The sequence below is a fragment of the Mustelus asterias genome, chromosome 17 (genome assembly GCF_964213995.1).
Source record: "Mustelus asterias chromosome 17, sMusAst1.hap1.1, whole genome shotgun sequence".
NCBI classification, from domain to species: Eukaryota; Metazoa; Chordata; class Chondrichthyes; order Carcharhiniformes; family Triakidae; genus Mustelus; species Mustelus asterias.
Window position 1 is genome coordinate 54822853 of NC_135817.1, and position 25806 is coordinate 54848658.

Genomic DNA, 25806 nt, shown 5'->3' on the forward strand with positions numbered 1-25806 from the left:
TGCAGAGGGAGGAGCCGAGCCCCAGGCCACGAAGTTTGGAGATGAGTCTCATAGGAATAATGCTGCTAAAGGCTGAGTTGTAGTCTATGAATAGGAGTCTGACATAGGTGTCTGTTATCTAGGTATTCCAGGGTTGAGTGCAGGGCCAGGGAGATGGCATCTGCTATGGACCTGTTGCGGCAGTAAGTGAACTGTAGTGGATCCTGGCACTCTGGGGGGCAAGAATTTATTTGTGCCATGACTAACCTTTTGAAGCACTTCATAATGATGGATGCCTCAGATTGGTGTGAAGCGAGGTTATTAATTTCTGTGAAAACCCTCGCCAGCTGGTCCACGCAGGATCTGAGTGTTCGTCTGGGTACTCCATCCAGGCCAGTCGCTTTCCGTTGGTTGACTTTTGAGAAGGCTGTTCTGATGTCGGCAATCGTGACCTCGGATACGGGTTCGTCTGAGGCTTCCGGGATGGAGGGCATGCTCTCGCTTACCTCTTGCTCAAAACGGGCCCAAAATGCGTTATGCTCATCGTAGAGGGGTGCATTGGTGCCGGCGATTTTACATGCCTTCATCTTGTAGTCTATTATGTCTTGCAGACCTTGCCATAATCAACGGGAGTCAATGTGGCTAGCCAGGGGCTCTATCTTGGTCCAGTATTATCTTTTGGCATCTTTGATGGATCTCCTTAGATCATATCTGGCTTTTTTGTATAGGTCAGGGTCGCCTGACTTGAACGCCTCAGACTTGGATTTCGGCAGGCAGTGGATATCCCTGTTCATCCATGGTTTGCAGTTAGGAAACACACAGATTTGCTTTTTTGGCACACAGTATTCTACACACTTACTAATGAAGTCAGTTACTGTAGTGGCATACTTGTTCAGGCTGGTCACAGAGATTTTAATACTGACCGGTCTACTGCAGGCTAGCACCTCGTGAAAAATGTGGGACTGTTTTGATGTTAGGAGAAAGCTGATGTTCCGCATCCTGCGCTGCTAATTGGAACCGGGAATAACACCGTCTATATTCAAACGCACACAGCTCCTTTGTCACTCACTTCAGTGTAGGCGTAGGAACTGGCAGCAAATCCGGGGAAGCTGTGGAGCGCAAAGCTCCATCAATAAAGAGGAATTGTTAAATTGCTGTATTGCATGAATGGTCATGTGGCCATTCATAGAATCCCTACAGTGCTGAAAGAAGCCATTCGGCCCATCGAGTATGCACCAACCACAATCCCACCCAGGCCCTATCCCAGTAACCCCACGTCTTTACCCTGCTAGCCTGCCTGATACTTAAGGATCAATTTAACATGGCCAATCCACTAATCCACACATCCTTGGACCGTGGAAGGAAACTGGAGCACCCGGAGGAAACCCATGCAGACATGGGGAGAATGTGCAGACTCCACACAAACAGTGACCCAATCCAGGAATTGAACCAGTACCCCTGGCGCTGTGAGGCAGCAATGCTAACCACTGTGCCATCGTGCCACCCATAAAGTCATTCAAAACCCTGTGCTTACATACATAGTAAGAAGTCTCACAACACCAGGTTAAAGTCTAACAGGTTTATTTGGCAGCACAAGTTTCGGAGCACTGCCCCTTCATCAGGTGAGTGAGGAGCTGTGTTCACAAACAGGGCATATACAGACACAAACTCAATTTACAAGATAATGGTTGGAATGCGACTCTTTACAGGTAATCAAGTCTTAAAGGTACAGACAATGTGAGTGGAGAGAGCTTGTGAGACTTCTTACTGTGTTTACCCCAGTCCAACACCAGCATCTCCACATCATGCCTTACATACATACTCAGAACTCACTCCTTGGGTGGTTAATGTTAGGAGAGTTCAGGAGAGAGTATTTACCCTCTCTGAAAGTTATTTTTAAAATGGAAAACGATCATTTAAAAGTCAACGTTGCACCAATTCCGACCCAAATTAGGACAGGTTCCGAGTGAATTTGGCTTTAATACATTCAGGACTTCCATCAGTATTTCGCCTACACACTATCCTCTCGCAGCTCACCACAATTTTCTCAAGGACCATTTGGGATGGGCAATAACTGCTGGATTTGTCAATGTCACTCTCATCTCAAGAATGAATTAGACAAAAAAGATCAATTGAAAACAAGTGGGGCCAACATGTAACAAAAACAGACCTGCATAGTGGCAGGCAGGTGGCATAGTGGTACTGTCACAAGGCTAATAATTCAGAGACCCAGTGTCCCACCATGACAGATGGTGAAATTTAAATTCATAAAGATAATCTATGGCAGATGCTGAAAATACAGAACCTGAACCTGAAATGCCAAACTCAATTTCTCCCTCCGCAAATGCTGCCTGACCTACTGGGTATTTCCAGCAATTTCTGTTTTCATTTCAGATTTCCAGAATCGGCAGTTTTTTTTCAAAAATATATTTTATTTGTAAAATATCTGAAAGGAGGATTGGAAAACATTTCAAATTATCATAGCAAGGAAGTGCAATGATATTCCCATTCTCTACAGAGATCAAAATGCACTCTGAGGTGCTTTGACACAGTAATGAGAACATTACAAGCATTCGAATATTTTCGTTACAGAGAGTACAGTGTTGTTCAAATTATATGCATAGGCCATCTTGCACTCTGAGGTGCTTCAATACACTTACATAGGGTTAGGATTAAACACACAGTCTGAGTGGTTTTATACATTTGCTAACCCCTTGGTGTACATTGGCTGAAGCGCCTTACACAGTGCCCTTTGTCCATTGTGCCTTGGCGGAGGCTGCCCCAAGCCTGAGAGCGTCCCTCAGAATGGACATTGGAATGTGCCAGTCTGCAGCACTGGGTGGAGGACAATATTTTCCTCTTATATCAGGTTTCACATGAACATTGATGACACCCAGCTCTAGCTCACCACCACCTCTCTCCACCCCTCTAGTGTCTTTTATTCATCACGCTACTTTTCTGACATCCAATATTCGGTGAGCCGAAATTTTCTCCAGCAGGAAGACAGATGCCATTGCCTTTGGTTTCTACCACAAATTCCATTCCCAATAGCCAATGGTTGCATCCCTCTGCTAAGCAACAGTCTGAGTATGAACTGAACTGTTCCCAGCCGAGGTGCCATACTTGACACCAAGTTGAGCTCCCAACCATTTGCGAACATCATTATCGAGACTACACAATTTCACCTCTGTAACATCTGCTAACTCCCGCACCACCTTCGCTCCTCTGTTGCTGAAAACCCCATCTATGTCATTGCTACCTCTGGACTCAACAATTCCAATACATTCCTGGTTGGTTTCAAATCTGACAGGTTTATTTGGTAGCAAATACCATAGGCTTTCGCAGCGCTGCTCCTTCGTCAGATGGATTGACAATACACATCTCTTTAACCTGTGTTTAATGCTCCCTCCACCCACATTGTCTGTATCTTTAAGACCTGGCTGGCTGTAGGGATTCGCATTCTAATCAGTATTCTGTAACTTGATTTTGTGTCTCTGTGCACTGTTTGAGAACACATTTCCACTCCATCTGATGAAGGAGCAGCGCTCCGAAAGCTTATGGTATTTGCTACCAAATAAACCTGTTGGACTTTAACCTGGTGTTGTTAAAACTCTTACTGTGTTCACCCCAGTCCAACGCTGGCATCTCCACATCATGGCTTCAAATCTTCCACCACTTAAGCTCATCCAAAACTCTGCTGCCAACTAACTCACACCAAGCTCCTTTCAACCACATCCCTGTGCTCAGTCACTTATATTGGTTCCTGGTTAAGCAACACCACAATTTTAAATTTTTCATCCTTGCTTTCATATCCCTCCATGGCCTTGCCCCTTCCTAGTTCTGTAACCTCCTCCAGACCTACACTCCATCTGAGATATCTGCCCTCCTCCAATTCTGGACTCTTGTGCACTCCTACTTTAATTGTTCCACCAATTGTTAGTCTGGCCTTGAGCTGCCAAAGCCCTTAGACCAGAATTCCCTTCCCAAAACTTCCTGGCTCTCCACCTCTTTCCTCTTTTAGATATTCCTTCAAACCTACCTCTTTGACTGAGCTTTCGATGATCTGGCCTAATATCTCCTTAAGAGGCTCAGGGTCAAACTTAGATCGCTGATGCTCCTGTGAAGTGCCTTGAGACATTGAGAACATACTATAAATACAAGTTGTTATGATCATCTTCCTTCTTTGAATGAACTAATTTACCTTGACATGAATGTGGCACCATAAACGCTTGGAACAGATCATTAATTTGAGTTTGTTTCCTTGTTGTAGCAATGGTATTGAAACTTTTGGCACTCAACCTATATTTAACATTAAATTGAAATTGAATGTCATTGAGTTCTTAATTCTTCACGATCGATCAGATTTTGCAGTGGGTGGTGATGTTCCCCAATTCAATGACAATCACCAAAGATTTGCAAGGCTTTCGAGCAGCCTACCTTGAATCAGTTGTCTATTCCAGAGCATGCCCTCTGCAGGGCATTTGTAACATGCGTGAGCAGGAGAAGAAACAACGAGGCAATCAGATCGATGAATCCTCACTCAGACAAGAGAGTCCAAACCTGAACCTATAAAGCAGATTCGATTTCAATTCTGTAAAGAAAGAGAAATGGATATTAGGGAAATACAGATGAAATTGAGGGAATAGGACAAAAGAAACAGACAGAAAATTTAAACAAAATTTGCTGTATGTTTTAAACTCTCCAATTTTTTTTTTCTGGGTGGAATGAAACTCCCCATTTGTAAAATTATCTTTTGAGGGTCAGGGAGGTTGTTCATCAGTAATTATCACATACCAGATCTCACATACCACTAAATGCACCAGCTGTAGATTTCAGATGCAACCATAGAATCAATAGAACCAATAGAATCCCTACAGGAGGCCATTCAGCCCATCGGGTCTGCACCGACTCTCCTAAAGAGAATCTTACCCAGGCCCACCCTCCTGCCCTGTCCCGTAACCCTGTGCATTTATCATGGCTAATTTAGCTAACCCACACAAGGAATGTAACAGCACACCAGAGCAGCAAGGCATTTCATACAGCAACCTCTGGATTTCTGCTTTTGTGGATGCCAAAAGTTGTTATCTAATTTACTCTGAAATATCAGTGAGTGCTGGGGGCCTGATCATCATTAATAACACAAAATCTGGGATTTTTTTGCTGGTTTTAGTGGACAGATTTTGAAGATGTCAGGTTGATTGAATTATCATTTTGCGATGTTGAGTATTAATGATTGATCAGGAGCAGAAAAATAATTCAAGCTTTCCTCACTAACAAACCAACCTGAATAGGGACAGCTGGACCATAAAGCTCCATTTCTACTCCACTTTGCTCTGAGTCAGTTTGGATCCTGATTTCAGCGTTACATTGTCAGTTGAGTACTGGTATGAATCTTACATTGTTTTGAAGGTATTGGATTTTCATACTGTTAAAGTGTAGAACAGAGATCACCTGGAATCTCCCATCTCAAATTTTGAGAAGACTGAAGACATTTGTTTTTGGTCCCTGCTCCAGAATCTATTCTTTTGTTACAGACTCCATCCCTTTCTCTGGCAACAAGTCTGAGACTAAGACGAACTGTTCACAATCTTGGCATCATATTTGACCCCAACATGAGTTCCAATCGTACATTCACACTATCATTAAGACCGCCTATTTCTACCTCTGTAACCTCACCCAACTTCTTCCCTGTCTCAACTCATCTTTGGAGTGGCACAGTGGTTAGCATTGCTGCCTCACAGTGCTAGGGACCTGGGTTCAATTCCCAGCTTGGGTCACTGTCTGTGTAGAGTCATAGAGGTTTACAGCATGGAAACAGGCCCTTCGGCCCAACTTGTCCATGCCACTCTTTTTTTTTAAACCCCTAAACTAATCCCAATTGCCCGCATTTGGCCCAAATCCCTCTATACCCATCGTACCCATGTAACTATCTAAATGCTTTTTAAAAGATAGAATTGTACCCGCCTCTACTACTACCTCTGGCAGCTTGTTCCAGACACTCACCACCCTCTGTGTGAAAAAATTGCCCTCTGGACACTTTTGTATCTCTCCCCTCTCACCTTAAACCTATACCCGCTAGTTTTAGACTCCCCTACCTTTGGGAAAAGATATTGACTATCTACCTTGTCTATGCCCCTCATTATTTTATAGACCTCTATAAAGTCACCCCTCAGCCTCCTACGCTCCAGAGAAAAATGTCCCAGTCTATTCAGCCTCTCCTTATAACTCTATCCATCAAGTCCCGGTAGCATCCGAGTAAATCTTTTCTGCACTCTTTCTAGTTTAATAATATCCTTTCTATAATAGGGTGTTTGCACATTCCCCCCATGTCTGCATGGGTTTCCTCCGGGTACTCTGCTTTCCTCCCATGCTCCAAAGATGTGTGTGTTAGGTGGATTGGCCACGCTAAATTGCCTTTTAGTGTCAGGGAAGCTAGCTAGAGTAAATGCATGGGGTTATGGGGATAGGGCCTGGGTGGGATTGTGGTCGGTGCAGACTCGATGGGCCGAATGGCCACCTTGCGCACGGTAGGATTTTAGGATTCTATTCTATCTGCCTCATTCATGTCTTTGCTACTTTTAGTCTTGACTAGTCCAACACACCCTTGACTGGTTTTCCACAATGTACCCTCCATAAACCTGAGGTCATCCAAAACGTTGCTGCCTGTCAATGAACTCACATCAAGTCCAGTTCACCAATCACCCCTGTGCTCACTGACCTACGCTGGTTCCCAATCAAGCAACATCTTGATTTTTAAATTCTCATCCTTGTTTTCAAATCCCTCTGACCTCACCCATTTCTGTAATCTCCTTCAGCCACTGAAACCTCTGAAATTCCTGCACTCCTCCAACTCTGGCCTCTTCCACATCCTTGAGTAGCCTCAGCCCAACCCTCTGTAATTAATTCCCTAAGTCTCTTTGTCTCTATCACATTTTGCCCCTTTAAAACGTATCTATTCAACTAAGCTTTTGGTTATCTGACCTAAGGGCGGTACTGTGGCACAGTGGTTAGCACTGCTGTCTCACAGCACCAGGAACCCGGGTTCAATTCCCGGGTTGGGTCACTGTCTGTGCAGCATATGCACTTTCTCCCCGTTCTGTGTGGGTTTCCTCTGGGTGCTTCGGTTTCCCCCCACAGTCCGAAAAATGTGCTGGTTAGGTGCATTGGCCATGTTAAATTCTCCCTCTGTGTGCCCGAACAGGCGCCGGAGTGTTAATGTAAGCCTATGTGTCACACTAATCTTTAAACTTAATATCTTCTTATGTGGTTTGCTGCCATACTTGGTTTTATAATGCTCCTGTGTACCGCATTGACATTTTATTATGTTAAAGATGTGATATAAGTATAAGTTTTTGTTAATTTTATAATGTTTTTAAATAGATGCCTGCACAATGGCTTCACTCATACTGAAACCAGGTGGTTTGAGAGCAGTAACTTGAGGCGATTGCACAGTTCATCCAGAATTTGATGCGTCAACAGATTGGGCGGCACTGTAGCACAGTGGTTAGCACTGCTGCTTCACAGCTCTAGGGACCTGGGTTCGATTCCCGGCTTGGGTCACTGTCTGTGTGGAGTTTGCACATTCTCCTCGTGTCTGCATGGGTTTCCTCCGGGTGCTCTGGTTTCCTCCCACAGTCCAAAGATGTGCGGGTTAGGTTGATTGGCTATGCTAAAATTGCCCCTTAGTGTCCTGGGATGCGTAGATTAGAGGGATTAGCGGGTAGGATATGGGGGTAGGGCCTGGGTGGGATTGTGGTCGGTGCAGACTTGATGGGCCGAATGGCCTCTTTCTGTACTGTAGGGTTTCTATGATTCTATGATTAATAACCCTATGTACGTGGCAGATTTTTGCATGCAATTGTATTAAAGTTTTATGTTAACAACAACTTCAGCACCGTGTATCTTTCTACATATTGATTTTGTTTCCTCATTCCATTGGTTCCGTTAACTTCTTTAAGCCTTACTTGATGTCATTACCATTCCAGGTTTAACCAAAAACTTTGAGTGCAATGAAATTTTTTTTTAAAATGTCAAAGTTAGTCCTTGTTGAAATTAATTAGCTCATCTTTAAACCAAATCTAAATGATAATATTGCTTCTCTGTCTGAGTTTCTATATCTAAGCGCTAAGTTGATTGGACTAACGATAGTTCCCTGCAGAAGTTTTAATTTTTATGACCAGCTAAAAGTAAGCCCCATCTTTTAAGCATTAATGGCATATTGGAAACACTATTAGATTTGTGTTTGTCCACAGCTAGTTGCTAACAACGGAGTTACAGTTACGAAATATAGGTCCAGATGTCCTACAGAGCTCTACATGCATTTGAAGATTGCACAGATGCTGTTGAAAGAAAACTGTACAGCAGTTTTTAATAACCGCTTGAATTTGGAAACTTTCTGCTTATATAGTTCTGTCATAATAGATTGTGATAGAAACCTTTTTCTAATCTACTGTTCAGGGCTGGATTCTAACGTGCTGAAAGTGATTTGAAATAACCAGCACCGAATGTACTGAAGTGTACTTCTAGTGATATAGAGACATCTGAAAGAACAATTTAACTGTTTCGTGTCTTTAAGTATCTGATAATTGATGTGCAGTATACAGAATATTTATGCAATGCTCAAGATGGTATTAATTTAGTACAGATCAGATGATGCCTATGCCAGATATTGCGCTATGTTGCAAGTTACCTTAGGTCCACATCTTAAAAATGATGGGATTTCTCAAAATAATTTGTAAGTGAAATGAAACCTGAGCATTATTTTATGGTCATTGGGTGAGCTTCATGAGTTATTGGCTAGACTGTTGGATGGAACATGATTATTTTACTGGGTGGGGTGGGAGGTGAAGTCATGAGTACTGCTTTCTCCTCAAAAATACGCAATTCTACTCTCAGACACTTATGGATCCATATTGATTGTACGGACATAAATCCCCCAATTTCCACCTCAGCCAGCAATTATAGTGACAGAAAGCAAATGGTGGAGAGTCAGTAGGGTGAAACTGTGGGAGAAAATACTCCCAATCAAAAAGAGAATGATGACTATCATTAATAGAGCTTTTCTTTGAGCAGCCAAGTGCACAGTTGAAGTATATAAGTAATGCCCAATAGCTACAGTATTAATATGGAAAAGCTCCATGAGTAGCTTCTTTTTCAATTTTCTGCTCAGGAAAGAACACATTTTGACTTGTTGCATAAATCAAAGTTTTACTAAGGCAAAATACTGTGGATGCTGGAATCCGAAACAAAAATGGAAAATGCTGGAGAAACTCAGCAGGTCTGACAGCATCTGCGGAGAGAGAATAGAGCCAACGTTTCGAGTCTGGATGTCCATTGTCTAAATGTTGAGTTTCTCCAGCATTTTCTGTTTTTGTTTCAAAGTCTTATACTTGGGGGACTTGTGTTTTCACGCATGCATTACTGCTCTCAGCCAGCACTTTACCATTGTATTTATTTAGAATTGCTACGTAGCGACAGCACAGCTTTGCTTGCTACTGATTTGTCCAGTTTCCTCATCCCTTGGAAAATGTTTGTCGATTGCACGTTTCACTGCTTGAAATATAGGGACAGCATCATATACTCAACTCAATCAGAAAGCTTTTTGCATAAAATATTACCCCATTAAAGGGAGAAAGTAATAATTTCTGAAATATTTGAAATAAATGATTCTGGTTCAAAAGTAAAAAAGCAATTAATTTTGAGAAATGTTGCCTTGTCCACTCTGACAAACAACTGACTGAACGATCCCTTCAAAATACATCAGACAGGTTGCTTCCTTAAAAATCGTCCAGCCCTTTTTTTCAGCTAAGGGTTGCTTGTAAATTCTTCAGCCTGAATTAATTGTGTTGCGGAGCAGTCACTAAAAAAAGTCATGATGTGGAGATGCCGGCGTTGGACTGGGGTAAACACAGTAAGAAGTTTAACAACACCAGGTTAAAGTCCAACAGGTTTATTTGGTAGCAAAAGCCACACAAGCTTTCGAGGCTCTGAGCCCCTTCTTCAGGTGAGTGGGAATTCCTTGTAAGAATTCCTTGTAAGAATCAGCTTGTAAGAATTCCCACTCACCTGAAGAAGGGGCTCAGAGCCTCGAAAGCTTGTGTGGCTTTTGCTACCAAATAAACCTGTTGGACTTTAACCTGGTGTTGTTAAACTTCTTACTAAAAAAAGTAACAGGACCTTTACTTTCCATTCAGAAAGCTGAAGACTGTTTTCTATTGTTCAGAATGAATTCCATTAGCAGTTAGTAGGTTAGTGTGATGAACTGTTTTTGGCACATTGGGGCCTTCTATCTCATTGGAAGGGAATTGCTTCAGTCACACAACGTGTACCGACTCTTAACTGAATGAAATGGTATTGATAAATATTTATTAGTGTCACAAGTAGGCTTACATTAACACTGCAATTAAGTTACTGTGAAAATCCCCGAGTCGCCACACGCCGGCACCTACTCGGGTACACTGAGGGAGAATTTAGCATGGCCAATGTATCTAACCAGCACATCTTTCGGACTGTGGGAGGAAACCGGAGCACCCGGAGGAAACCCACACAGACACAGGGAGAACATGTAGAGTCCACACAGCCAGTGACCCAAGCAGGGAATTGAACCCAGGTCCCTGGTGCTGTGAGGCAGCAGTGCTAACCACTGTGCTATCAAGGTAAATTGCATAATAGCTCCAGTGGGCAAAGCCAGATTAAATATCCTAATAAAATTGGAAAAGTAAAATCTATTCATAACTCATTGGTTAATGTTAATCTATATAATGTTTTCCTATTATTTAGTTAAATTATTTTGCTAAAGGTTTTGACAGGATCATGAGTTATGAGTTTACTGTGAGCTTGTAAGATTTCTTTTGTTCTGGTCTATTTTTCCTTAATTCTTTAATACTAATGATCAGGAAATTGTAGTCATTTTCAGTCCTTTATCTTTTAGAATGTCTTTTCCTAGTCTTTGAGCAAAATAGCTTGATAGGTTTACTGTGTCTCACCCAATTCCTGCCCTATCAGCAGTCAACCTATGGAAGGAATCTTCAATAGTGCCATCGAGTAGCACCTATCACCCATAACCTGCTCACTGATGCTCAATCTGGGTTCCATCAGAATCATTCAGCTTCAGACCTTATCACAGCCCTGACCCAGACATGGACCCAAGAACTGAATGAAGGAGGAGAGCAGGTGATTCATCTCCAATCACCAACCTTCCTTCTCTGTGCTAGGCATGAATTCAGCCAGTAGACAGATTTCCCCTGACTCACGTCAGTTTCAATTTTATCAGGGGCTACTCAGTCATACTTGGTCAAATACTGCCCCGTCAAGGGCCATTACTCTCACCTCAGCTCTAGAATTCAGTTCTTTTGTCTATGTTTGGACCAAGGCCAGGAGTGAATGATCATGGCAGTACTCAAACTGAGCACTGGGAACACATCATTGGTGCTTGTCTGCCACTCACAGCTTCTAAGACTTTACTGATGATTGAGAGTAGACTGATGGGCAGTAATTGGCTGTGTTCGATTTGTCCTGCTTTTTGTGGACAGGCCATACCAGGCAACGCTCCACAACATTGGTTAGATGCCAGTCTTGGAGTTGCCTGCCTCGCAACATTGTGGGAGCAGCCTCATGACAAGAACTGCAATACTTAAACAAAACTCACCACCACCTTCTGAACCATTACGTGTTATTATGGTCTCCGTAGAAACCGATAACGTTTTCAAAGAGATTAATTTCCCAGGGATCGACAAAAATAACTGAATGACAAGATTTCATCTTTTAATGTAACAAAAAACTAACATCAAAGTGAATCAAATATTACTTGACAGGCACTAATAAACCAAACTAAAGAAAATATATTTTTGCATCAACTAATGCAATCTAGACATGTCATACAACCCTCTATGCTGTGCATCTGGTCAATGTGGAGCATTACAAGAACTAGAAGAATAAAGTTACCACTGGTTCTCCAGAAAGTTTAGTTCTCCTGTTGTGCTATGTCAAAACTTTCCTCTGGTGTCCTTCAAAAGTCATTCCACTCAGCCCAAGTCTTCCAGATTCGACTTGCCCCAGCAAGCTTGTTCCTTCAATTTCCAAGGTCCTGTTGGTGCTCTCCCCTTCTTTTTGAACAAAAAAAACAACTCTCACAAGCATCCTGCTTGGTTGTTAACTCAAAACTCTCCTTCACTGTTCTTCGCAGCAGTAGCGGCTTTGTTTCTCCACATGACAATATGTTGTCTCTGTGTCTCCTTTCTGTAAGTTACTGTGCATAGGTGTGAAAACTTTACTTGATTTGAAGAGGTCCTGTTTGAGTTTCACCCTCAGGGCAGCTAGACTATATAGACATGTTTCCAAGCTGGGGTGGCTTCCCAAATTCCTAACTTGCCTCAACTTAAAGGAGACAGTTAAAATATACATGTCTTGTAAAGTCCAGCATTTCTAACAATATGGCCTTGCCAGCAACATTGCAGGGCTGAATTTTAGCCATCCCCAGTGGACATATTTTCTGTGGTGGCGGGAGGGAATGTAAAATGGGATGCGTGCCCGTCCCACCACCTTCCCACCCATCCCAGAGCTCTCCCCCATAATACAGGGGTAGGCGGGTTGCCTGCCCACTGACAACCTGTCCACCATATTTAAATGAACTGTTAAGAGTCAGCTAGGCTTGTTTTCAAGCTAAGTGACCCGAATATTACATCGCCCATGGCAGGAGCAGGAAGCCTGTTTTTTAAGAGGGCAGCAAGGAAATGGGGGTGTTGTTCTTTGGAGGCTGTCTTTGGCCGAACATGGGGTAGGTGCCCTTTGGCCGAACACCCCCTCCCCCCCGCCCCTCTACCTAACTAACCTATACAAACCCTCCTGGCCCAAGACCCTAGACTTAGTTACCTGCTCCGGTGATCCATGGTTTTTGATGTTGCACTTTTTCTGTTGCCTAGGCAGCTATCACTGACACCTTCTTGGCGCTGCTGGGTTAGCTGGCAGCTCCCGATGGTGGCACTTACACTCCAGTGAGGGGCGCAAGTCCCTCTCAGTCCTCATTAATCAGCTCAGCAGTGCTTTATGTCTGTGGACGAGTTGGAGTGGGACATATCAGCTCCACACTGATGTCGCTTCAGGAAGGGTCTGTATTATTCCGTCCACAGAGTGTGCAAGTATGTACATATATTTCAGGTGAACTGAGATGCCAAATGATTTTGGCTAAGGGAATCCTCCAGACGGTCAGAGGGTAATGGGAACAGACATCCATTGCAGTTAATACAGGAGTCTAGTCCCAACGACTGGGCTGTAGAGCCACAAAAAGTTCAATGACCTCTCCCGACTGGTCAAGTCAATGAACTTACCTTCAAATGCCATATCGTTAAACCTGAATCAGTAGCTTCAGATAATATTTAATTCACTACAGACCCCCAACCCCCCACTCCCTCTTCACTCCCATACTATCATTCATGATGCTCACCTCACATTCATAGTTTCACATACTTGACACTGCTGCAGGCTTTACCTCCACAACCGGCACATGCTGCCAGCTATTTAACCATGCCAGTCACATCATCGAAACGCATGGCACCAAACTTCCCTTCTCTTGCAGGGCAAGGTTTCACATAACTACAAGCAACAACACCTAACAGGTAGGGGTAGGTACAGATCCATGTCCTGGCAAACTAGAGGAAATGGTGTTCACCATCAGTAGAGTGATCGCTCCTCCTCCTCTTTCTCCTTCACCACCAGCCCCCCCACCCATCCTTATCTGCTAGCTGCTTACCTGATGACAAGACCTTGGCCTCAAATTGGTGACTTTAAACAGGAGACCATGACAAATAGTGTGTGACATACAGTCTTAAAGTGGGACTCCTCCAGTGCAGTTGAGAGAGTGGAAACATTGCTTAATCATCCCAATGGTCTGATGACATTTCTATGGCTGCATGACTCTCATTGTAAGTAGGCTATCCATGTGCGCATGGGTTGTGCACTAACGTCATGAGCCAGGATGTCAGTGAATAGCTCTTGTTGCCCTGTAGTCACCCTCTGATCTTCCTGGTGGGTCAATTGCTTATAGTAAGTGTAGAATAAAGACATCATGACTGTGTCAGGATACGGGGTGATGAACTGAGTCAGGTCGCACACCAGCAAAACATTAAGGGAATGGAACCCTTTGGGGTTGCAGCACACCTCTGAATTTAGATGCGGCACTCTCAAAATGACATGTATGCAGTCAGTAGTGCCTGGCACCATGGGGAAGAAGCTATCCTGGCAAAACCATGTGCTCATCCTACTTTTAACTGGGAAGAGAGAATGTAACTAATTCCCCTCTCCTTGCATGCACCTCATTTATATACCGGCAAGCAGAAAACTATGAGATGTTGAAGGTGTTCCCTTCCTGCAGCCTGAAGGAAGCCCAGTGTGAAGTAATGAAAGGCCACAGTCACTGGCAGTGATATTCCCCACGTTGCTCTGTAGTTGCAGGTCTGCCTGCAAGAGGTGGCAAACTTTAGGGAGCACCTCCTCCGTGAAATGTACATGGTGCACACACTGTTCCTGATGTGATGAGGGAGGAAATATGTTCTTTGAAACCCTGAATGGATATGGGTGCCTGCTGACAACCCCTCTCCCTATCCTTCCTCCTCCCTATCCTCCCATCCTCCCTCCCCCCAATCCTCCCTTCCCTCATCATCCCTCCCCCCCCCCCCCCCCCATCCTCCCTCCCCCCATTGAGAAGCAAGGCCTTTGTTATGTACCACTCTACTCCATGTAGACATTACTAGGCCAGCAGTACAAACTACCAACACTTCCACTAAGTGGAAGTGAAACTATGTTCTGCTGTGTGAGGTTAAGACAGAACATTCGCTGGAGCACAAGTTAAAAATGGCACTGCTGGGATGAAATCAGCATTAAATGCTGACCCCACATCACAATCTCCCGAATCTGCATGCATCCGGCGCAAGTGATGGCCACCTCAGCAAAGTAAGGTCCAGTGTGGCCTGCGGCAGAGGTGTGCATACACAGGCAAACGCTATATTGGACAGCATCCGTAAAAAACAGGGGTGATACGCATCCGAATTTTACAGCCCAAGCTTCTCAAAAACATGAAAGTATTTGTTCAATTCTGAAATGATCTATTTTTAAATTGTTGGACCATGAATCCTTTGGTTTGCTGCAGTGAAAGTGCATTGAAGGAAATAAGAATTCTGTGCGGCTCACCAAACTTTCAGAGTTTGGAGTAAACAGGAGGAGATAGATGTGTGAAAAGAAGGGTTGGGTTTTTTGAAAATTTGGATCACCGTAAGTGGAAAAACTGGGTTGAAATGGTTGAATCACAAAACCCTGGAAAATAAATCAGAATCTTCCTACCCACATGGACACAGATTTATTCTGGGTTTCTCCCAAGTACCCAGCTCATTTGTATCAATCCTAACTCGCTCCATGAGCACAGACAGAAATAACATTCCACAAGGGGAAAGCAAACAAAGAAATGAAAATGTCAGAGGCAGAATGAATGACATTAAAAAACACTTAATAAAACCTCTGTAGCTTTTTTCAGATCCAAAATATTTGAGGATGAGAAAGGAAAGAGACATTACGCTAATACATAATACAGGATGCATGTGGAACCAATTAAACTGCCAATATTGAAGAAATCTTTTTGTTGTTCTTATGAAACACTAAATGATTTACACCAAGCAGAATTTTTAAAGGGAAATGAACCAACAGACATTGCTACAAAATGAAGACTTCACCACAGGTTAACTCCTGTCTGCCAAGTTTCAGGTGACACTCTGCAGAGCTGAAAAATGCTGATCTGTTTATAAGTACAGATTGAAGTGTATCTAATTCTAAGAAACTAAAGTTGCCACTGAAAAGTGCAACGAGTTGGCGAACTCATTGCTCCAGGTCCCAAATGCATTGAACCAATCAGCCGCAGACATTGATCCAGCTTCTCAGCAACCTGAGCTGCTGCTGAACGTGGCTATGGTCTTCTGGTAAATCCTGGGTATTGCGGGAGACGCAGAGCTGCTGGGTTCCGTATCAAACTTGTAAGGACCACTGGTGAGAGGAAACTAAGCCACACATGCGCGGCATGGGCACAGCTCAGCTATTTCCAAATTTGGACCATTGCCGGCATTGCAAGCAGCCAAAGCTGGCGATCTGAAGCAAGATTAGGATAGAATGTGGTTAGAATAATCAAAGTGCCAAATGCCTGTTCTGGGCAGTGCCCCTGGGAACGCTGCAGTCATCCGACTGACTGTCTATTGATGACCGATACACAGTGGGAGGGATTGGACCCAGGAAAGTGCCATCCAAAATCAATGGCCCCAATCCTGATTTTGCACTCGGAAATCATATGTACCAATTACTCCTTCGTCATTTGATCTTTGATTTGATTTATTATTGTCACATGTATTAGTACACAGTGAAGAGTATTGTTTCTTGCACGCTATCCAGACAAAACATACCGTTCATAGAGCACATAGGGGAGAAGGAAAGGAGAAGTTACAGAATGTAGTGTTACAGTCACAGCTAGGGTGTAGAGAAAGATCATCTTAATATAAGGTAGGTCCATTCAAAAGTCTGTTGGCAGCAGGGAAGAAGCTGTTCTTGAGTCGGTTGGTGCGTGATCTCAGATTTTTGTCTCATTTCCACACCAGATTCTCCCTCCTCTGAGTTTTAATCCAATAGACTTGTCATTTGTTTTAAAATGGAGTAATGATATATGTTTGCTGGAATCTGGAACTCCCTTAATTCTCTGGCATTGATTTATATGAAAAAAATGCAACTTTTAACAGTTCTGTTTCAAAATGTGTTGGCTATTTTGAAATGAACCATATTAAAAGCCAAAACCAAGACTGGCACAAATCTTCCTTTATTTGAAGCTGTAGATTTTGTTCTTTAGGAAGTTTTTTTCCCCTGTAATTGTGTCGTGCAAGTTTAAACACATATTTTCCTTTTTTACTTATTCTTTCACTGGATGTGAGCATCACTGGCTGGGCCAGCATTTGTTGCCCATCTCTAATTGCCCTTGAACGGAGTGGCTTTCTTGGCCATTTCAGAGGACAGTTTAGAGTCAACCACATTGTTGTGGGTCTGGAGTCACATGTAGGCCAGGTTGGGTAAGAAGGACATTAGTCAACCGGATTTTTTTTTACTGCAACAATCAGTGATAGTTGTCATGGTCAACTCCCAAAACACTAGCCTGGGCCTCTGGATTAGGAACCAGAAGAGAAAATGCTGGAAAATCTCAGCAGGTCTGACAGCATCTGTAAGGAGAGAAAAGAGCTGATGTTTCGAGTCCAAATGACCCTTTGTCAAAGAGTCATTTGGACTTGAAACGTCAGCTCTTTTCTCTCCTTACGGATGCTGCCAGATCTGCTGAGATTTTCTAGCGTTTTCTCTTTTGGTTTCAGATTCCAGCATCCGCAGTAATTTGCTTTTATCCTCTGGATTAGTAATCCAGTGACATTACCACAATCTTCATTTAACCAAATATCTGATTAGCTTAGTAAGTGTGGTCAAATCACATCAAAATTGAAATTCCAGTTTTCAAGAGCTCTGTGATGACATATTCTTGAAAGTTTGTCACTTTCTATTGTAAGATTTCTGTTTTGGAACATTTGAATGAGATCATCTACACTTGCAATGAGCTGGATCTTCTGCTTATCTGCTGTGCTAGTTGATGTGCGACAGGAGATTTCTATTTATCCAGGTGTGTGTTGAATTTGGGTAGACTCATAGTTGTATCCTTCCAGTGGTTTTGATAGTTTACACTTGATGGGATCAAAATCTTCTTGCTTCTGTATACTTCCAGCAGCAACCTTGTCTTACTGTTTTACCCAATGATTGTTGGCATGGGGATGATCAGGAGTAGGCAGGGTGAATGTTATTGCACTTAAACCATATCATAAGATGAGTCAACTGGGAGAATGTTGCAGATATTTTGGGCTGATATCGGATTCTCCCCATTCCTGCTATGGCTGCTGGTTCCACGCACCCCTCTTTTTGTGACTTCCCTCCCTGTCAATTTTCAGAGCAACATTGCAATGGGCAGACTCTGTTGTGGAGGCTCACTCAGGACTCTGCTGCAATGCTCCATCAGAGTTATCCATGAACATGAAGCGTGCATTCAGCGTGTTGATGAGGTGTTCGAGTAACATTGCTGTGACAGAATAGCCCTCATTGAATCTGTGATTTGGTGTGTTCCTGAGAATCCTCAAGTGCATTGTTAGCCAAGACAAAGGAGGATGTTCTACTCCCACAGATTATCAATAGATGTTTGAAGAAAGTTTGAAGAATTGTGCACTGCCTCAAGAGAAAAGTCACATCAGTTCCCTAATTAATTATAATTCACATGCATTAGTTTATGACAATGGCCATGCATATATAAGACCATCAGACCATAAGCAATTGGAACAGTAGTAGGCCGTTCCATCCCTCAAACTTGCTCTGCCATCCAATAAGATCATGGCTGATCTGATTGTGGCCTCAATCCTTCATTCCACCTACCCCGGGTAATCTTTGTCTCCCTTATTATTCAAGAATCTATCTGCCCCTGCCTTAAAAATATTCAATGACCCTGCCTTTACTGCTCTCCAAGGAAGAAAGTTCCAAAATTTTCACAACCTCCTGAGAGAAAAATGTCTTCTCATTTTCTGTCTTAAATGAGAGACCTCACATTTTTGAATTGTGTCATCTAGTTTTAGTGTCACCCACAAGGGGAAACATCCTTTCAGCAGCAACCCTGTCAAGTCCGCTCAGGATCTGATATCTTCTAAACTCCAAAGGATACAGGCCCAGCCTGTCCAACCTTTCCTTGTAAGATAGCACGGCACGGTAGCACAGTGGTTAGCACTGCTGCTTCACAGCTCCAGGGTCCCGGGTTCGATTCCCGGCTCGGGTCACTGTCTGTGTGGAGTTTGCACATTCTCCTCGTGTCTGCGTGGGTTTCCTCCGGGCGCTCCGGTTTCCTCCCACAGTCCAAAGATGTGCGGGTTAGGTTGATTGGCCAGGTTAAAAATTGTCCCTTAGAGTCCTGGGATGCGTAGGTTAGAGGGATTAGCGGGTAAAATATGTGGGGGTAGGGCCTGGGTGGGATTGTGGTCGGTGCAGACTCGATGGGCCGAATGGCCTCCTTCTGCACTGTAGGGTTTCTATGTTTCTATAACAACCCCCCTCCCCAATCCTCGGTATCAGTTGAGTGAACCTTCTCTGAACTGCTTCTAACCCATTTATATCCTTTCTCAAAGAGACCAAAGCTCACGCTATACTCTCAATACGGTCTCATTAATGACCTGTAAAGCTGTAGCAAAATATCCCTACTCTCGGTTTCATACCCCTTCCAATAAACAAGAACATTCCATTTACCTTCCTGATCACTTGCCGTATCTATGTACTAACTTTCTGTGATTCATGTACCAGGGCACCCGGATCCCTCTGCACCTCCAAGTTCTACAATCTTTCTCCATTTAAATAATATACTGCTTTTCTATTCTTTCTGCCAAAGTGGACAAGTTCAGATTTTCCCACATTATACTCCATCTACCAATTTTTTGCCCACTCACTTAACCTATCTATGTCCCTTTGCAGACTCCTTACGTTCTCTTCACAATTTATTCACAATTTACTTTCCTAACAATCTTTGTGTTATCAGCAAATTTATCAGCCATACATTCAGTCCCTTAATCCAAATCACAGATATAAATTGTAAATATTGAGGCTTTGTCTGTCTCTCTCCCCATGTCTAACAGGACTAGACAGGATAGATGCAGGGAGGATATTCCCGATTGTGGGGGGGTCCAGAACCAGGGGTCACAGTCTGAGGATTCAGGATAGACCATTTAGGATGGAGAAGAGGAGACGTTTTTTCACCCAAAGAGTGGTGAGCCTGTGGAATTCATTACCACAGGAAGTAGTTGATGCCAAAACATTGAATGTATTCAAGAGGTGGCTGGATATAGCACTTGGGGCGAATGAGATCAAAGGTTATGGGGAAAAAGCAGGATTAGGCTATTGAGTTGGAAGATCAGCTATTATCATGATGAATGACAGAGCAGGCTCGAAGGGCCAAGTTGCCTCCTCCAGCTCCTATCTTCTATGTTTCCATGTGTCTCCTAACCACCTGTCCCTTTACAGTGAAAGGTGTGGAAACTGTCACTTAATATTTCAATCGGTTTTTGTTTGAGTTTCTGCCTTGTGGTAGCCAGACAGGTGGAGATTTTTAGTATGACCTCACTATCCTCTAATCCAGAACATTCAATTTCACTTTAATTTAAAGGAGACATTTTAAAACATGTCTTGTAAAGTCCAGTGTTAGTAACAATTCTTTGCAGTGTCGATAGCTCCCATTTCTGCTATTTTGTGCAGGGATGATTAGCTGCTGGCTATTTTTCCATCTTTAACAAATATTCATTTTATTCTACTAAAACTATTGTAATTTCTCTTATGCTATTCAACATTACACAGTAAATTTGGTTACCTCTTTCATTTAGTGAGATTTGGTTGATTTGTTATTCTAATTCCAATTCTCTTCTCATACCTAATGATGTGTTAAGGCAGCCCTTCCTCTGGTGCCATAGGTAGTCATTTCTAGAACAGGTCGCTAGTCTGTTGCCAGGGGCTTAGAGGTTGAGGTGCGCCACCCCACATCAAGCATCGCTGAGTCTATTCCGCTCTTACCACCAGCCATTGGCATGTTGGAAGGATTTGCAGGTTTACACTCTCGACATGTATGACCACGTTATGAATGCACCTTCCTTGACCATCAAGTCCTGGGGTGGGACTCGAACCCGGAACTTCTGTCTCAGAGGCAGGGACGCTATCCACTGTGCCACTGTGCCTCCTGTTTCATGATGATTGTATTCAATTTTTGATTTCTGTCATGTAGTACATCTTCATAAACATTATAGGTTGTGGAAATCAATTGTGAGAGTTTATATTATTGAGTGTATATAAATTAATTGTCAAAATGAAGTCTGCAGCACAAACTTGGAGTTCTGAGTGCTTCAGTTGGATATCTGGAGTGTACAACAGATGTACTACTAGCTCACCCATCTACAATTCCATTTGGTCTGAGATGTTTGCAATAGGAATACACACATACTATAGGAAAACAGTGATGGGTGATTTCTCTAATTGGACGGAGCTTCAGTCGAATAGATGGAGATGGAAGTAAAGCTACTTTCTGGATGAGGACTTGCAAATACCTGACACAGCAGAGGGAATGCAGAAATCCTCTGAGACTGACCTGATGAAATATATGAATTTTAGACTGAGTTAGACTAAAGGCAGACTTTGTTAAAGGTGCAGAATATCAGAAATCATAAATGCAACAGTTTTCTAACTGAATGGGCTTGAAATAACAATGTAGAAATTCAATGTAATCTACAGCAGTTGACATTTTGAACTACACACAAGAAAACTCTGCAGCATCCATTTGGAGGTGCAATGAAGAGTCTTCCATTAATACACACATAATTATGCTTCTATAATCACCTCACTGGTTCAGGTGAAAGTCAGGTGAAAAAAGAGAGGGTGGGAAGAAGGGCAAGCTAAAGGATTGGGAGAAATGTGTAAGAACACATAATCAGTATTCTGCAGAACCTGAGAGGATACAAGAGCAAACTGATGTTTGAGGACAAATATAAAAATGCTTCAGTCTTTAAACTTGCCTATTTCCTCTCTTGTTTGCTTGGAATTTGTTTTGCTCCATGGTAACATGTTTCCGGTACATGTTTACTGTTTAATACATTGCCTCAGAAAGAGTTACCACCATAACATATCCTGGCTGAGTTTGATTGGTTGAGGTGTACAAGAAACAGATGTGATGCAATATTTAGCAGTGGTACTTTTTCTGCCAACACCAGATGTGAGTCGCCTACTCATGCCTTCCTGATTGGATATATCCACACGGAATCCCATTGGCCATCAGCCTGCACCTTCAATACAAAATTAATCAAATTAAGTGTTGCAGCCAAAGTTTTTCAAACAACTTTTTCCCTAGTCTCTTCTTTCAAATCCATTTAACATTCTCATGAAAAAAATCAACTGGCTTCATCACCTGATTGCTTTTATGGTGAACAGCTCTGACCTCTTTTGCACCTCTGCTGTAAATCTTGTTCCCCTGCCTTGTTCCCTTTTTACATCCACCCGCTTACTTTAGTTCGCCCTCTTATTATTTTTTACACCTCTCTGGTTCTACAGAATACTCTCCATGCGTTATTACAACTTGTTCCCAATCCTTTATTTATTCATTAATTCGTGGGACATGGACACCGCTGACTGGCGAGCATTTATTGCCCATCCGTAGTTGACCTTGAAAGGGTAGTGGTGAGCCGCCTTCTTGAAAAGCGGCAGTACACAACTGAGTGACTTGCTAGGCCATTTCAGAGTCAACCACATTGCTGTGGGTCAGGAGTCACACGTAGGCTAGACCAGGTAAGGATGGCAGCTTTCCTTCCCTAAAGGACATGAGTGAACCAGATGTGTTTTTCTGACGATTGACAATGGTTTCAGGGTCATCAGTAGATTCTTAATTCCAGATTGTTTTTTTATTGAATTCAAATTCCATCATCTGCTATGGCAGGATTTGAACCCGGGTCTCCAAAATATTAACTGAATTTGTGGTTTAATAGTCTAGCGATAATACCACTAGGCCATTGCCTCCCCTGCATTTTTTGCATTTCACCTTCTCCCTTTCCATCATTCTCACAATTTCTGCAGTCATTTTTGTCCTGTCAGAGGAAATGGAATGCCCCTCTTATTAGGCCAGTGTTCTATAAATAATTACTCACATAGGTAAGCTATATAGCAAAATAGCCTATTAAACCCACCTGTCCACTGTATTCCTTGGTGCATTTCTAATATTCTTGAATCCTGATCAGACTTTCAGAGTTCTTTCTTGAGACACATTAAGATTTCTTCTTCCATTGCTTGCAATCTACTCCACATACTTAGAAAAGTTCCTTCCACATTTATTATTTTCCTTTGTTGTTGGACCAGAGGTATACAAAAGAAGTGGGAGGGCAGAAGTAATTAATGGACAGTAAATGTGTGAAAAGTTACATCAACATCTGTTATCTTTCTGAACCTAATGAACTTAATTAAATGAAAATCCTATTTTACAATGCTGACCCTTTAGATCAAATATACATTCTGGGTGGCACGGTGGGAGAGTGGTCAGCGCTGCTGCCTGACAGCGCCAGTGACCCGGGTTCGATTCTCGGCTTGGGTCACTGTCTGTGTGGAGTCTGCACGTTCTCCCCATGTCTGCGTGGGTTTCCTCCAGGTGCTCTGGTTTCCTCCCACAGTCTAATGATGTGCAGGTTAGGTGGATTGGCCATACTAAATTTTCCCTTAGTGTCAGGGGGACTAGCCAGAATAAATGCATGGGGTTATGGGGATAGGGCCTGGGTGGGATTGTGGTCAGTGTGGATTCGATGGGCCAAATGGCCTCCTTCTGCGCTGTAGGATTCTATGTTTCTAAAACATCTTGATAAAACCTGCCTGTATTTAACGGAATTATTTAATGAAATAAGGGAGTGTACTTAGAACATGTGTGTAAGATTATGGAAGACCGATTATAATACAAGAGCTTTATTAAGGTAAAGATTCCAAAATTAAACAACACCTCTTCACAACCTTAGAACAGCGAAGGTTCAAAATAAGGATTTCCAGCCCATTAAATGATCTGGTTAGGGGTTAAGAATACGTTTTGTGGAAAATGTTGGAACATAAATCTGACTGGAGCAGTGTGAGAAAAAAATGCACCAGCTGGAAACAGGACAATGGGGAGATTGATGTGTGTTGAAGTTATACACAGTTATATTTCCTCTTTGCTTTCTTTTGAGCAGAACTGGTTTAGAAGCCATCATGGAGACATATGCCTTCTGGAGACCTCCTGTTCGGACCCTGACGTTTGAGGATTTTACCAACATGCAGAAGCAACAAGGTAATGCTTACCTGCATTTTTAGTTTCTTTTCCTCCCTGTACAGGCTGCAGAATTTCTCTGCCATTGTCACAGTCACTCTTTGATTAGCTCTTAACAACAACAACCTGTAACTACATAGCACCATGAATGTAATAACAGAATCCAAGGTCCTTCTCAGGAGCATCATTAAACAAAATTTGCCACTGAGCCACATGAGAAGCGATTAGGACAAATTATCTAAAGCTCGGTTCAAGAGGTGAGTTTTAAGGAGCATCTTAAATGAAGAAAAAATGGAAGTGATGTGCAGAGGTTCAGGGAGGGAATTCCAGAGCTTCAGGTCTTGTCAGCTGAAAGAACAACCACCAGTGGCGGAACAATTGAGCTTGGGGATGTTCAAGGGATCAGAATTGGTGGGAAGAATATTTCATGGGGGGTTGTAAGGCTGTAGAAAGTTACAGAGAGAGGGCGAGATGAGGGAAGTGGAAGAATTTGAAATCACGGATTCAAATTTTAAAGCCAAGACATTACTTAACTGGGAGCCAACATAGGTCACTGAGCATCTGGGTGAAGGGTGAATGCATTTGGTATGAGTTGGGACACAGGCAGCAGAGCTTTAGATGACCTCAAGTTTATGGAAATTAGAATGTGGGAGGCCAGCCATGAGTGTGTTCAAACCGTCAAGTCGAGAGGTAAAGTTACAGATGAGGATTTCAGCACAAAATGAGCTGAGGAAAGGGTGGATTTAGATGACGTTATACAGGTAGAAATATGTAGACTTGGTGATGGTGTTAGCATGTAGTTGGGAGCTCATATTAGGATCAAGTTGACACAGAGGTTGCAAACAGCCTGGTTCAGTCTCAGACAATTTCCAGGATGAGGGTTAGGGTTGGTACCTCGGGAATAAAATGTATTACAGGGATTGAATACAAAGGTTTGAATTTTCCTATTATGCGAGTGGATGAAATTTCTGCTCATCCATGGACGTCCAGGAAGCAGTCTGACAATTTAGAGTGATCAAGCGAGATGGTGGTGAGTCATGTGGAAACTGACACTGTGGCCAGAATTCCATCTCCCTCACCCCTTCTCCCACCGCCGCAGTGTGTTTTCTGGCAGTAGAGGCAGATCGCCATTGATCGCTGGTGGGGTCTTCCAGAGGCCCCCAAAGTCTATGGTGTTTTGTATGGCTCGCCTGCCCCGCTGCTGGGGAAACTGCCATAGGAAGGTTGGGTGGGGTGGGGGGAGTGGGGCTTACCTTTGGCCGGACCAGAGGATCCCATCAGTGGGTCAGTGGGAGGAGTCGGAAAATCCCGCCATGTGTTTTTGCATGATGTCACTGATGGACAGAACTTAGATGTAAACTAGGAGGGAGACCAAGGATGGATTTTTGGGGGACAACAGAGGTAACAGTGTGGATGGAGAAAGAGATGAAAAAGAATAGAACTAAGCGAAGACAATTACATCCTTCTGGGCAGTGGAAAAGAGGATTTGGAGGAGGATGGGGTGGTCAAAGCAGCAGATAGGTTGTGAAAGATGTGAAAGAATGCTTTATCTTTGTCGCAGTCACGTAAGATGACATTTGATAAGAAACTTTCTGTCAGGTTGCATCTCCAGTTCCTTCTCTCGAGAAGTCCTATTGCTACACGACACTTTTCACTGATACCTCAATTAGAACATGGAATCATAGAATTTTTACATCACAGAAGGAGGCGATTTAACCCTAACCCTGCCAGCACATTGCAAGAGAAACTTAGCTAGTCCCACTCCCCTGCCTTCCCCCCTGTAGACTGCAAATTCTTTTCCTCTTCAGGTGGTTATTCAATTCCTTTTTGAAAGCCATAACCAAATTTGCCTCCAACAAGTTTTCAGACAGTCCATTCCACATCCTAACTACTCACTGTATTAAATGATTTTTCCTCATGTTGCCATT

General features: G+C 43.0%; 1 protein-coding gene across 2 annotated transcripts in view; it reads left to right on the forward strand.

The window, feature by feature from the left end:
- Positions 1-25806, forward strand: part of tbx15 (T-box transcription factor 15) — a 99687-nt gene that overhangs the window by 60531 nt on the left and 13350 nt on the right. For both annotated transcript variants that reach the window (XM_078232700.1, XM_078232701.1), the window contains one exon: positions 23802-23899. In XM_078232700.1, coding sequence (XP_078088826.1) covers positions 23802-23899 — 98 coding nt within the window. The remainder of the gene's footprint in view (positions 1-23801; positions 23900-25806) is intronic.